The sequence below is a fragment of the Sciurus carolinensis genome, chromosome 12 (assembly GCF_902686445.1).
Source record: "Sciurus carolinensis chromosome 12, mSciCar1.2, whole genome shotgun sequence".
Lineage (NCBI taxonomy): Eukaryota > Metazoa > Chordata > Mammalia > Rodentia > Sciuridae > Sciurus > Sciurus carolinensis.
The window spans coordinates 21,420,286-21,435,855 of NC_062224.1; the positions used below are offsets into that span (position 1 = coordinate 21,420,286).

At 34.0% G+C, this 15,570-nt stretch overlaps 1 protein-coding gene across 1 annotated transcript in view; it reads left to right on the forward strand.

Annotated features, from left to right (window-relative positions):
• Positions 1–15,570, forward strand: part of Arhgap21 (Rho GTPase activating protein 21) — a 135,032-nt gene that overhangs the window by 49,967 nt on the left and 69,495 nt on the right. Inside the window, 1 exon segment of the mRNA XM_047519838.1 lies at positions 14,689–14,868. Within this exon segment, the coding sequence (XP_047375794.1) occupies positions 14,689–14,868 (180 nt within the window).

Genomic DNA, 15,570 nt, shown 5'->3' on the forward strand with positions numbered 1-15,570 from the left:
ACAATGGTTGGGAAGTTTTGCCTAAGTTTTTGGTACTAAGAAAAATAATAGATTATTAGCACAGAAAAAAATTTCAAAACAGATACAACTTCTTAGCAGGCATAGGCTACAGAACATTGTAGCCTGATGTGGAAAGTTGCTGCAGCTTGAATGCATGTTCACTATGGCAAATCGATGAGTTGTTTAGAAAAAAATAAAAAACTCCTGTTTCCAAAGATTCTGTGTGTATGGGTATGTGAGATTAAAATAACTTGGATCATATCATGAAGTTTTACATCTCCTTGTTTTCCTTAGCAATGTATCTTGGGTATTTTCCCATGCTACTGAAAAATTTTCACACTCATGACTTCAGTAGCTATATTGCAATTAACCATTCCTCTTTAAATAGCTTTCAATTTGAGCTTATTATACCTTGGAGTGAATATCTTGTAATATGATTTTTTGCCCTGTTATTTTTTAGTTACTTGCTTAAACAGTATAAAATTTATAGCTGTGAATAGCCAAGGAGGTTTACAGAAAGATTGTACTCTCAGTAGGAATGCAGGAGCATTGCCATTTGATTTCATCTTCAATAATACTGTGGGACCATTTTTTCCCCCAATTAATTTTAGTGTAGTATCTTTTCTTCAGTGTCCTCTGCTTATTGAGTACAAGTACAGTGCTCCCTGAGACTTAGCTAAACTTGAGATACTGAAGTAACTTCTGCAGAAACCCTTAGCAGAAACATATTTTGGAAATACAGTGTTTTCCCTTTATAATCTGAAAATCTCATACATTGGTACTTTAGAAACTGATTAATGTCATATTGAAAAAGATAGTTCTATTGGTACATTATTACATTTGGAAAAGAGGAGGTTTGCATATTGCACTAAACTATATTCCATCATGGCATCTTTATAATTAATAGTTACTTTCTGGCAAATCAGGAGCACATAAGGACTATAACTAAAATTATGCTCACTGATTTGGTAGACATGCTTAAAAGGTGATTGATGGTAAATGCTCAATAGTGCTAGTTAGGCTTTGAAAGTAAGTGCAAAATGCTTTTGCCAGTATACATTGTATTAAACTGCAAATATCTATAGTAATCTGATGCTGTTTGGTTGTTTTCAGCATGTTAGATTTGATTGACTACCATTTAGCAAATTATTTCTTTTTATATTTAGGTCTCTTTTTGCCTTTAGAATATTACATGTTTACAGAAAGGAATGAAAAAAGCAATTGAGCAGAAATTTTAATACTTGTTTTTATAGAACTGCTACATAATTTGTTGGGGAAGAAGTATGTAAATGGATAAAGTTACATTATTAGATTTTTTTTTCCATTTTAAACATTGAATTTAGTCATTCTAGTCTTCTCTTTTGCAAAAATAAAAAAGTAAAGTTTATATACTCCTGGAAAATTTGTTTTTGACAGGTATTTAGTGTGCAGTTTTTGTTTCTTAAGGTATTTAAACCTTCATTAAAAAAGAAAATGCTTGAAGTATTAATTTTTCTGAGACTCACTTTTTTAAATGCCAAAATATGCCTCTTAAAGTTAATAATTAAATATGGCAATTGTGAATTGAACTTTTGGGATCTTGTATCCTCTTATTTAATCATAATTAATATTTGAAGAGTTGTTATAGTCACAAATATTTAAGTACAAATATTCTTTGTGAAGTGGAATTTGAGCTTTCTGTTCCTTAGGAAACAACTCTGCAAGGTATTTAGTATATACTAAATACCTTATAAAATATTTAAAAAATTTATTTTAGTTGTTGATAGACCTCTATTTTATTTATTTATCTGTGGTGCTGAGAATCAAACCCAGTGCCTCACACGTGCTAGGCAAGTGCTCTACCACTGAGCCACAATTCCAACCCCTAAAATATTTTTCATTTGGTTTGTTTTTCTCTAAGGTCAAAGCCATAAACCACCATTTAAAGATAAGAGGTGGATGGTTTCTAATTTCTCTGAGGATAGTTCTAAGGGAATATGAGTGAAACTTTGAGGGTAAAATATTGAACCAAGCCTGTGCATGTCCAAAGGGCAGGTGATTTCCTAACCTTTTGTCTCCCTCTTGGAGGTGACAGGGATAGACAAGAGTGGTGACTGCTTTGGCTAGAGTCCAGATCACACATTTCAAACTCACTGTATATTAACAAGCTGTCTTCTGGCATTATACTTTAAAGATACATCCTATACCAGCTAAGTTCCTTTAAAGAAACTGTGTAAACACTGGTGTGTGTGTGTGTGTGTGTGTGTGTGTGTGTGTGTGTGTGTGTATGTGTGTGTGTGTGCATAAAACAAAGAAATAATACAAATACCTTGAAGAAACTGGTATAAAGTATATCTTTACAATGGGAAGATTTTCTTAGCAACATTTAAAAATTGCAATAGCAAAATAACGCTGGGGAAAACTCCTATTTCCATTTATTTGAGAGGGATAAATAAGAGGTGATATATTTACAAGAACTGTACTCATCAGTGAAAATAACTGAACCAAAGTAAACAGTGGTTAGCTCTTCATCAAATCTTTTCGGTTTCTTTCTGGCAGGCATCTAGATCTCATAATTTCCAGGCATCCCTACTTTGATAAGTACTTTTAATAACAGAATTAGAAAGTAATGTCAGAGACTGTTAAAGAAGAAACAATGTAGTATGCTAGTTAGAATCAGTTAATCTTTTTTTTATTCATTTTTATTGTAAATAAATGGTATACATCTTGTTTCTCAGTTTGTACATGAAGTAGAGACATACCGTTTTTGTAATCATACATTTACCTAGGGTAATAGTTTTTGATTCATTCTGTTATTTTTTTCCTTCCCCCCCACCCCTCCCACCCCTCTTATCCCTCTATATAGTCCCTCCTTCCTCCATTCTTTCCCCCCTCCCACCCCCCATTATGTGTCATAATCTGCTTATCAGCAAGATCATTCGTCCTTTAGTTTTTTGAGATTGGCTTATCTCACTTAGCATGATATTCTCCAATTTCATCCATTTGCCTGCAAATGCCATAATTTTATCATTCTTCATGGTGGAGTTATATTCCGTTGTATATATATATACACCACAGTTTCTTTATCCATTCATCCATTGAAGGGCATCTAGGTTGGTTCCACAATCTGGCTATTGTGATTTGAGCAGCTATGAACATTGTTGTGGCTGTATCTCTGTAGTATGCTGATTTTAAGTCTTTTGGGTACAGACCGAGGAGTGGGATAGCTGGGTCAAATGGTGTTTCCATTCCAGGTTTTCTAAGGATTCTCCACACTGCTTTCCAGAGTGGCTGCACTAATTTGCAGCCCCACCAGCAATGTATGAGTGTACCTTTTTCCCCACATCCTCTCCAACACCTATTGTTGCTATCGCCACCTATTGTTGTGGCGATTCTTGATAATCGCCATTCTCATTGGGGTGAGACGGAATCTTAGTGTAGTTTTGATTTGCATTTCTCTTATTATTAAAGATGTTGAACATTTTTTAGTTAATCTTTTTTAAAAAAATAATTTTAGTTGTAGATAGTCACAGTACCTTTATTCATTTATATGTGGTGCTGAGGATCGAACCCAGTGCCTCATACTTGCTCTACCACTGATCTACAACCCCAGTCCACCAGTTAATCTTATTTCTGGAATAAAAGATTTAATATTATAAGAAAAGTTATACAAATGTCAGACAAAAGTGAGGATTTTCATTCCAGGCATAGTTTTGAAAATGATTTTTTTTTTTTTTTTTAATTTTAGAAAACTATCTGAAAACTTTCCCTGTTATCATGAAGACATGTTAGTCCCTAGGAGGACCAAGAGAGAGAATTAGATAAGCATTAACTAAACATGTTGTTAAGCAAGGAAAAATAGTGCTCAGGAAATGGATTAGTGGTTATGAAAAGAAGTGCATTGTGATTTGTAAGACTGATAATATTGTTACCAGATTATATGTGTCATAAATATATCAGAAATAACTTTCCAAGTCAAAATAGCAGTCAAAACTAAACTATTTGTGAAACATTTCTAGGTGTTTCACAATATTTTTTCCAACTTAAAAATAGCTATCTTCTATGAACTTGAAGTTTTAAAATGAGGATTAAAGAGCTTTGAAATGTTGGGATCTAAAAATAAAGTAAATCAGAGGAAAATATAAAAGTGCCATAAAAATTTAGGTAAAAATTACAGTAAAAAGCAGAAACCTGAATAGGAAAGGAAACCACATAGTGAAAATACCAGCAAAATAATCAATAAACAAAATCATACAGAAACAACAGCAGGAAGGACCTGTGTCAACAGTTTATGAAAGTTAGCTATGTAAAAGGTATTATAAATGAATGTCCTAGTGAATAGCAACCTTAAAAATTGAGAGTTTTTATATTTCAAAAAATTCATTCCAGCTGTTTAATTTGAAATACTATGGGCAAAAATCTCCTAGATCTTTAACCTTCTAATTGTGAGAGTGGTATGGTTTTTTGGTCATATTAAATATCTTCCAGAATTACTTTTTGAAGTACATGAAGATATAGCTAGATTTTTAGCATCAAAATAATTCTTATCATTTTAAACCTGGTTGGCAAAAACAACAACAACAAAAACCCTTTAAAATTAGTCTCCATGTTAAAAATCATTAGGATTGGGCACAGTGGCATGCATCTATAATCCAAGCTACTGGAGAAACCTAGGCAGGAGGATCAAAAGTTCAAGGCTAGCCTGGACTATTTAGCAAAACTCTGTTTGAAAATCTTAAAAAAGGACTGGGGATGTTGCTCAGTGATAGAGAACCCCTGGGTTCAGTCACTAGTACTGGAGGGGTAGTGTGGGTACAAACATAATTAGCATATACAAATTGTATTTAAGAGTCCTTTAACTAAATTGGAATTTAAATAAAACCCTTTAATTCAAAACATTAGGGTTCCACATATATTGAAAAAATTTGCAGAGAAGTATCCTATCAATCCTGGTATGTGAGGAATTATTTGCTGTAAGATTAATTCTTACATTAGGACTGTGGAAAAGTGGGTTAAAGATAAGCAATATCTAATTGTTTCTGAGCATATTATTACTCCTATCTACTTGTGGCATATACTGAAAAGAGTAACTTCATCACTTAATAGCTGTTTGTTTTTGGCAAGTTACTGAATGACTGTGAGTTCATTTCTCCAGTATATTTGTGATGTATGTAAAAATCTAGTAAAAATTTTGACTAGGGGTATTGCTTAATGGTAGTGTGCCTATCTACTGGACATGAGTTGATATTAGGAATTTTTCTTGTGGGCGGTACTGGGGATTGAACTGAGGGGTGCTTGACCACTGAATTACATCATCAGTCCTTTTTATTGTTTTTATTTTTTATTTTGAGATAAGGCCTTGGTAAGTTGCTTTGGGCCTTGCTAAGTTGCTAAGGCTGTTATTGAATTTCCAATCCTTCTGCCTCAGCCTCCTGATTCACTGGGATTACAGGTGCATACCATTGTGCCTGATGATATTAGGATCTTTTAAGATGGGCACAATACACATACTTTTTTATACTTTATCATGAATAATTTCTGGAATGTACTAGGAAGCTGACCTAATTCTACTTTAAGTACAAATAATTTCAGAAGATAGCTTAAGACATAGATTGGTTATGTATACCAGTATTCTTTCGTAATATTGTTATATATACTTTTGTGACAACCCTCTCTCTTATCTCTGACAAAATTGTACAATTTTACTTAAGGATTTTTTTCCCCTGTTAAGACCATCTTTATTGAGGTATAATTTATAAACAAAAAAATTTACCCATCTTAAGTATACATTTTAATTTTTTGTGAAAGATTTATATAGTTTGAAACTTTCATCACAATATTTTAGAACATTCCCACTGTCCTCAAAGTTCAGTCATGCCTACTTGTGTTCCCTTATGTGAGGCTTTTATTACTTGTATTGTTCTATGATGGGTGTTTTCCCCTTATACTTTCTCTTGATCTTCTTTTAGTTTGCTTTGACTTGTTGTTATATCTAATTTTCATGGAGTTAGTTTTTATCCTTTATTTTGGCTTCTTTTAACCTTGAGTATTATTCAATCAAATGACCTTGTCGTAAAGTCTTTTAAGGGAATCAAATGACAGTTCTCAGTCCACAGGAATTTAACTGCTCTTACTCTAGTCACTTCTTGGCTTCTTGCCCTTCGAGGCCGTTGGTTACATGGCTTGGTTGCTCATGATGGGGAAAAGAGATGTGTGTAGAGGACTAGTAGTAGAGGTCTTCTTAAGATGAGAATCTATGACTGCTGTGTCCTACACCGTGTGTGTCCACAGCCTGCCCTTTTTGTATAATCCAAGAGAACAAAAGCACATTGTTGGTATGTAGAAGGAGTGAAGGAGTGAAGAAGGCACATATGTATATTTCCTTTTGTCTTTTTTTTTTGTATACAGATTCATGAAAATGTAAGTCTCTTCTTTCCTGCATGAAAAAGGTAGGAGATTAGAGGGTTTTTAATGTGATGTTCTGAATGGTGGAATAATTGTGACAGCTGAGCTATACCATTAAAAGATCTTAGTTTTCAGAGAGCAAAAATGACATTACTTACCCTTCATCCCATCCTTTCTTTTTGTATAAATAGTTCGGTGAAACAAGACATAGCAAGTCCAGTTCAGAAACTTGAAGCATGAAACCACCATCCAAGTTTCCTTTATAATTTAAATGAAAACCTGAATATGTTTGGGAGCTGTGAAGCCAAGTCATAATTAATATACTAGAAACAAATTTAATATACATAGTTTTTAAAGTGTTAAATTAGAGTCCTACAGAAAAAGGAAATTTAAAAAGACAGTAAATTAAGATCAAAGAGCTATTGGGGCCAGACTCTATGCAGATTACAAACTAAGAAAAGACAATGAGGGCTGGGGAGATAGCTCAGCTGGTAGAGTGCTTGCCTTGCAAGCACAAGGCCCTGAGTACGATCCCTGGTACCGCAAAAAAAAAAAAAAAAAAAAAAAAAAAAGACAATGAAAAATAATGTGATAGCAAGTATTCTAGCCTCATATTCAGAAAACAATGATTTTAATTTTTTCCCTGATTCTAGTCAGCCATGATCTTGGATGAATTACTTAAATCTGGCTGTTGGCTTCCTCATGTGTCATAGGAAAAGGGCTCACCTACTTAGATTAAATCTCAGTCTTTCATGCTTGAAACCTATGCAGTCAAGGTGGCAACTGAGCACATGAACAGAAAGATGTTAATCATCATTAGCCATTAGAGAAATGTAAATTAAGATCACAATAGGATATCACTTATGTACCTATCACAGTGACTAAAAAATAGTAGCAGTGCCAAATGTTGTGGAGGATGTGGAGAAATTGAATCATTCATGTATTAATGGTGGGCAATATAAAATTACCAGAGTTGGGCAGTTTCTTATAAAGTGCAGTTTCTGTATGCTGTAGTATGAATGTTTGTGTCCTCCCAAAATGCATGTTGAAATCCTAAGCCTCACAGTGATGGTTTTAGTAGGTGATTAGGATATGAAGGCAGAGTCCTGATAAATGGCCTTTCAGAAAGACGGCCTGAGAACTACCTTCTACTTCTACCATGTTAGAATACCACAAGAAGGGGCCATCTCTAAGGAAGAGGGCATTCACCAAACACCAGGTCTACTGTTGCTTTAATCTTGAACTTCCAACCTTTCAGAACTATAAGAAATAAATTTCCATCGTTTATAAGCCACCCAGTCTATACTTTTTATCATTGCAGCCCAAATGTACTAAAACAACATACAACCCAGTAATTGTACTCTGGACATTTATTCCAGAGAAATTGAAACTAACTTCACATGAAAATAAACACATGAATATTCACAGTACATTTTTGAAAAAGAGCCCCAAATCAGAAACAACTTAGAATGTCCTTTTTTCTCTTTTGTGGGGAATTAAACCCAGGGCCACTGAGCTACAGTTCCAGTTCTTAGATGTCCTTCTACAGGCTAATTAAATAAAGTGTAGTACATTCATACTAAGGACTTAACTACTAAGCAATAAGAAGGAATGAAGTATTGATATACTCAACAACTGAATGAATCTTCAGAGAATTATGCCAATAGAAAAAAAGCCAATCCCAAACAGTTGCTGACTGTATGAGTTCATTTATATAACATTCTTGAATTGACAAAAATGTTGGAAATGTAGAATAGATTGGTGGTTGCCCAGAATAGATAGGTACTAGGTGACGGGAGAGAGTGGGTGTAGTTATGAAAGAGTATAGGAAATATCCTGTGGTAGTGGAACTATTCCAAATCTTGGCTGGTTTTGGACCCCCCCCCCACTACCACCAAAGAAAAAAAAAGGAAAACACACACAAGTACAAGTAAAGTGCTGAAGAAGACAGGCAGATTATATATGTCAGGATCCTGGGTGTGATATGGTAATATTGTTTTCCAAAATGATGTTGAAGGAAATTGCATAAAGGTTCCATGAGCTCCCTCTGTATTATTTCTCACAATTGCATGGGACTCTAAAATTGTCTCAAAATGAAAAGCTTAGTTTAAAAAAATAGGTTAAAAATTTAGTGTATATTTTGTTTATCCTGGTAGCCATGCTGTATGAATCTATGTTGGATACGTTTTCCGTAGCTATTTATTTACTTAATGAATAAAGAGAGTGAGTGAGAGCTTGAACTAAAAGAGCATGAGCTGCATGTACAAAATAATGCTTTCATTTGGATCAAAAAAGGAGGAGCCAGTTACCATTAAAGCTTAACTAAGGCGCTGGGATTGTGGCTCCGTGGTAGAGCACTTGCCTAGCATGTGTGAAGCACTGGGTTCGATTCTTAGCACCACATATAAATAAATGAATAAAATTAAGGTCTGTCAACATCTAAAAATATTTTTAAAAAACTTAATTAAACTGTTTGGGTAATTAAGCGTAGAATAATCTTTAGCCTCCAAACTTTACGTAGTAATCATATGATCACTTTTGCAGTCACTTGGGACCCTGCTTGAGTTCCTCATGTTGATCAATTTGGTGTTGTCCAAAGACAAAATTACGAAAAATTTAAAGATCTTATTAATTGGCTTTATTTGTGATTCTAGAATAGGGCAACACCTTACTCAAAACAGAATAAATAGTCCCATGATATGAACAGAAGGGGTTGGTTTTATAGACAGAGAAGGTCTGAAGAAAGAAACAATTAGCAGATAGGTCATTTCAGAGTCGCATTCCTTGTAAGGTGGGGGTGCAGGTGGGTAGCCTTATGCACAACAGAAAAACAACTCATTGGTTAACATCAGGTTATTTCAAATAACTTTCTTCAGTAAGGGTTAGAGCAGAGGGAGTTTCATTATCATGCTGATTGAAACTGGCATGTTTGGAAATTTGGTTGTTCTCCCTCTTTCCTGGCTTCTCAGAAAGTCAGTCAACAATGTAGTTTCAGTTTGATTTGGATCTATAGTATGAGTGAGTCCATTTTGGTTTTTAGTCTGGTTATTGGGGCCTAGTGTAGGAGCTTAGTTTATATAGTGGCCTCCTGTAATTTTATTTGACAGTGTTATGCTCCCCTGCCCCCTAACAAACCCAAAATCTGAGAAAGGGAGATAAACTATGATAAGTTTACCAAAAATTAGTTTCTAATATACAAAACAATTTTTTTTGTGTGTGGGTATTGGGAATTAAACCCAGGGGTACTTTGCTGCTGAGCCCCAACCCCTTTTAAAATTCTTTGTTTTGAGACAAGTCTCACCAAGTTGCTGAGACTGATCTAGAACTTGTGATCCAAAAATTTCTATGGGTGACTTTAGAATTCTTGTTCATTCAAATAGTTAAAATTAGGAAGGAAAAAATTAGCTAATATCTAAGATTTAGTTTCTAATCTGTTGATTGCTTAACCTAGTTTTGTTTCCAGAGTCTCTTTTATTTTCTGAAGTTCAGAAAGTTTGCTTTGATACATCTTTCCAACAGCATTTTACACATATGTTAAAATATTGTGAAATATTGTGACTTAAAGAACTACCAGGAAAAATAAATTTGAAAAGAGAATTAGAGAAGATGGTTATATATTTTGTGTGCAGAGGAAGAATAAGGAGCTAATATTTATTAAATGTTTCTGGGCTTGGTATTTTATATACATTTCTGAGTATACATTAATTCTTTGAGAGAAGTGCTTTATTCTTAAGAATACTGAGTCTTCAGAGAAATTAAGTAACTGTCCACTATAATAAAATCAGCAAATGGCAGAGCCAGGATTAGTAACTGATTCAACTGACTCCAAATCCCAAGTCTTAATCACAGTGTTAAAAATGAAAATTAAAATGTTGAGTTAGATAAAAAGAGATAGTATCAAAATAGAATCTTCCACTCAAAATAGTATCTTATAGATAGAAAATGATTGTTAATTTTTACAGTGTTAAATTACTTTTAAGAATTTTTGTTTATATTTGATACATACAAAATAATATATGTAATACATATTGACATCATATGGCATAATAAAATGAGCCCTTAGAAACTCTCCATAGATTTTAATAACATCACAATGCTGCTGAAGAAACTTGTGTACTTCTTCCACTTCAGACCCTTGCTTCCTTATTCACTTTCTTTTGTCACCCCAAACTATTCTTGAGTTTCATGGCAGTTATTTCATTCCTCTATTTTTGTTTGAATATCTTTATTGAAGTATGCTTCATTTATAATCAATTGCATGTATTTAAATGGTACAATTTGAGAAGTTTTTACACATGTATGTACCCTTGAAAACATTATTACAGTCAAGGTAATGAACATATTCATTACCCACCCCGCAGTTTCTTCATGCTGCTCTGTGATACCTCCCTCCCCTTCACCTACCTGAGCAACCACAAATCTACTTTCAGTCAGTATAGAGTTTAGAGTTTTTCTAGGATTTTATACAAATGGAATCATATAATATGTACTATTTCTTGGTTTGGGTTCTTTAACTCAGCATAATTAACACATAGCTACATATATCCATAGTTCATTTTATGTCATTGTTAAGTAATCTTGTGTTACTTTTATTTATCAGTTTTATCTGTTCATCTATTGATAAAACATTTGGGATATTTTCTAGTTTGTGGCTATAGCAGATAAAGCTGCTATGAATATTTCTGTATTCATCTTTATATTAACATGTACTTTCAGATTTCTCTTAGGTATTTACCTAGGAACAGAATGGTTTCTTCATATGGTAGATAAACTATATTTAACTTAAAAAAAAAAAAAAAAACTATCAGGCTATTTTCCAAAGTGTTTGTACCATTAGGTTCTCATTAGCAGTATCTGAGAGTTTGTTTCTTCCTATCCTAACCAGCACTTGGTATAGTCAATCTTTATAATTTTAACACTTCTAAAGGTGTGTAGTGATCTTTCATTGTGGTTTTAGTTTGTATTTCCCTATTAACTCTATGTTGGTCATCTCTTCATAATACTTATTTGCATCCAGGTAGCCTCCTTTGATAAAGTTTGCTCAGATCTTCTGCCTCCATTTGTGGGGTTGGGGGTGGTTTGTGGGATTTTTTTTTACAATTGAATTTTTGTTTTGTTTTGATTTATGGTACCAGGGTTTAAACTCAGGGACACTTAATCACTGAACTACATTCCTAGCCATTTTTATTTTTTAATTTTGAGACAGGATCTCACTAAGTTGCTTAGGGCCTTGCTAAGTTGTTGAGGCTGGCTTTGAACTTGTGATCCTCCTGACTTAGCCTCCCTAGTTGCTGGGATTACAGGCATGCACCGCCACACCTGACTCTTTGGTGTCATATCTAAGAAATCTTAGCCTAATCTTAAATTCATAAAGATTTTTGTCTGCTTTTTTTCCCAGTGATTTTAACCATATAATCATTTGAGTTAATAATTGTATGTGATATGAATTAGAGATGAAAATTTTATATATTTTACATGTGGATAGCCAGTTGTTCCAGGACCATTGTGTTCTAGTATTTGTGTTGTACAAAGTTGACCAGATCTTCATGTTCCTCTTGACTGAATACCTGGAGTTGCTGTGTCATATGGTTGTGGGTCACTGGACTCTGTTGTTTTACGAATCTGTGCATCTTGTCGCTAACACTTGATTATTGTAGCTTTGTAATTCTTGAAGACTTGTAGTATATGTATATCAACTTTGTCCTTTTTAGAAATTGTTTAAACTATTATAGGTTCTTTGAATTTTAAAGTGAATTTTAGAAACAGCAACTTCTTTGCAAAAGTTTCCTGGGATTTTGATTGGGGTTGCACTGAATCTTTAGATGAATTTTGGAAGAGGTATGGGTCTTTTGAGCCATGAACATGGTATATCTCTTCATTTATTTAAGTATTCTTTAATGTGTCTCAGTAGTGTTTGCAGAGTTTTAGTTTGCAGGTCTTACAAATGTTTTTTCAGACTTATCTCTAAATATTTCACATTTTAATGCCATTTTAAATGATAAATCTTTAAAATTTTCAATTACTCATTACTAGTCTATAGAAATACTGTTGACATTCACATTCTAATCACTCAAATCATATAGTAACCCGTATTGCAAATTCAACTGGGTAAAGTTATTATCTAGTTATCTTCCCGTCTTCATATGAAACAAATCTTTGTGGGAGAATAGATAAATTTACTGGTAAAAGATAATAAAAATTATAGCAGAATCAAGCATATTCAAGTATTTCCATTTTGATAAAGGTGACATTTCAAAAAGGCTGACTTGAAATTGACTTGTAAGCAAAGTTTTATCAGCAATATAGACAGGTAAAGTTTGAGATACCTATCTGGGGAGATGTCTGGGAGAGAAAAATATTTGGGAGTCATTCACATATAGATGGTGTTTAATGCATAAGACTGAATGAAATCTCTAGGAGAAAAAGTATAAGAAGAGTCCATGGACTGAGTCTTGGGTACTTCCAAGTTCAGAAATTTAGTAGATGAAGTAGCAAAGGAGACTGAGAAAAAAGTAGCCCATGAGTTGGGAGGAAAATAAGTGTGGGAAGTCAAGTGGAGAAAATTTTTCAAGGAGGAAGTAATCCCCGTGTTAAATGACAGATCACATAAGATATGAACCAAGAATTGACCATTTAGTTTATCAGTGTAGAAGCCATTAGTGATGTTGACAAGATCAGTTTTAAAGAATTATGAAGATAAGAGCCTGGTTTAATAAGATTGAAGAGAAAATGAGAGGAAAAGAAATGGCAAGTATAGATAGCTTTCAAGAGCTTTGCTGTAGCTGGTAGTGGTAGTGCATACTTGTCATCCCAGTGGCTCTGGAGGAGGATGAGGCAGGAGGATCACAAATTCAAAGCCAGCCTCAGCAACTTAGCGGGGCCTTAATCAATTCAGTAAGATCCTATCTCTAAATAAAACACAAAAAAGGGGTGGGGATGTGGCTCAGTGGTCAAGTGCCTCTGGGTTCAATCCCCAGTACCCCCAAAACAAAATAAAACAAAACAGAGCTTTGCTCTAAAGGAGAAACTGACAAACAAGATGATAATTGGAGAGGGTTGTATGAATATCGTAGTTAAGATGAAAGAAAGAAGTTGCAAAATGTGTGGATGCATATGGGAATGATAGAGTAAAGAGAAAGTGATGATGCAGAAAAGAGAGGGAAGAATTACTGGAACCATATTTTTGAATAGTGCAGTGATGGGATCTAGTATGCAAGTGGTGGGGACTTAGAAGAGTGGACAGTATCCATTGTGTTCTAGAGAAAATGCAGGATCATGGGCACAAATGCAGACAGATGGGTAGGTGTGGCAGGATATTAAGTTCTCTCTTCATTGTTGTTGTTTTCTCAATGCAATAGAAAGTAGGGTCATCTGCTACAAGGGAGGAGGGGAGAAGGGATGAAATGATCTATTTGAATGGACCACAGAGAATGTATTATCATTGACTGACAGCATTATGAGGTCTCTTGAGGTTAGTTATCATGACTTTAAGTGAAAATACTTTTGTCTTTCTTCACTCACGGTCAATTGCGTAGGTACAGATCCAAAGTAGGCAGTATTGATTTATCTGAGGTTAGGCTTTGTCAGGTGACTTCGAGGAAGTAAGAATATCAGAGTATAAAGGAATGGATTGCAGTTGGCTTAAGAGGGAATTGAGGACGTAGGGTTGGTGAGGAACTGGGAAAGGGTGGTAGGGTTCCTAGATTGAGGAAAGGAGGTGATGGGTCTAAGTAGGATTCTTGATTTTGAGTTTGTAAAAGGGTTTCAGACATGACCAGGCAAAAGCCAAGAGTGGATGAGAAGTCATATCCTGAAAGACCAGGATATGTTGGAAGGATTATCTATATCTGGTTTCTGAGTTTATGCTCAGAACCTACAGTCCTTTTCTATTATTTTTTAATTATCTTTGTTGCCATTGAACTAATAAGGTTAGTACTTCTTTTGTGAGAGTTCCGTCTCTTTCTTAGTTTGTTTTTTGGTTCTTTGTGCACTGTGATATTTTCTTATTATCATTTATTCCTTCTGTTGCATTTTAAATCTTAGCGATTGTATTTCTGATTTCCAAGAGTTCCTTTTTGCTATTAATTAATTTTTCATAGCATCATCATTTTCTAGAAAAAAATTAGTTTTTGATGATGATCACATGATTTGTTGCAGTACATCTAATTCAGGCATCAGAATATAGTTCTTTGTCTCCATTAAGTTCATATCTGTATGCAAGGCTTTATATTTTTACATATAATTTTCCAAGTGAGCAAGTATAATGTGTTCTCTTGTTAACTTTTACATATCTTTTCACTTTAGGTATCAAAAAATAAAGATGGAAAAGAACAAAGTGAAACTGTATCACCATCCGAAGATGAAACATTCTCCTGGCCAGGTCCCAAAACAGTTATGCTGAAAAGAACATCTCAAGGCTTTGGTTTTACATTAAGGCATTTTATTGTTTATCCCCCAGAGTCTGCAATTCAGTTTTCATATAAGGTAAGAAAAATAAAGTAACTTGGAAAACATAAGGCAATTTCTATTTCCTTTTGGTCTCCCAGTCACACTTCCCTTCCCCACTGCCTTTTCTTTTTTTCTATCTTAATTGTCATATTTGCATTTTTATTATTGTTCCTTTTTTGAGATATTTTTCCATTTTCTAGAACAAACACTTTAGTCTTCTCTGAAAGATCACACTAATTCTAAACTCCAAATTTATTTTTCAAGGTCTTATAGGCTGCATTCTACTTTTTCTAATATGTAATGCTTTTCTTACTATCTAGAAAAGTAGTGAGTTTTCTGGGCAGAGTATATAGCAGAAATCATTCATGAAAATATTTTGATAGTTATAGAAAATTAACAAGATTAAAGCAATACTTTCAGATACATAATATGATAGGATTTTAAAATAGCTTCTTGTTAGAGTACATGATATGAATTTACTGTACCAATTAGCAGTAGAGTCTAAAAAGGGGCAATGTGTATTAATTATGATTGCAGTTGACACATTGAATAGTTGGCTCTGTTCATTACTACTCTTTATGTCCATTATCTCAATTTATCCACACCAAAATCCTGTGGAGCAAGTGGTATCATTAGTCTTATATAATAGATGTGAAAACTGATCCAGGTCAAATAATGGGTAAGTGTGGTAAGTGGAGTTTGAACATGGCTAATAAATATGTATTCAAGGATTTAAAT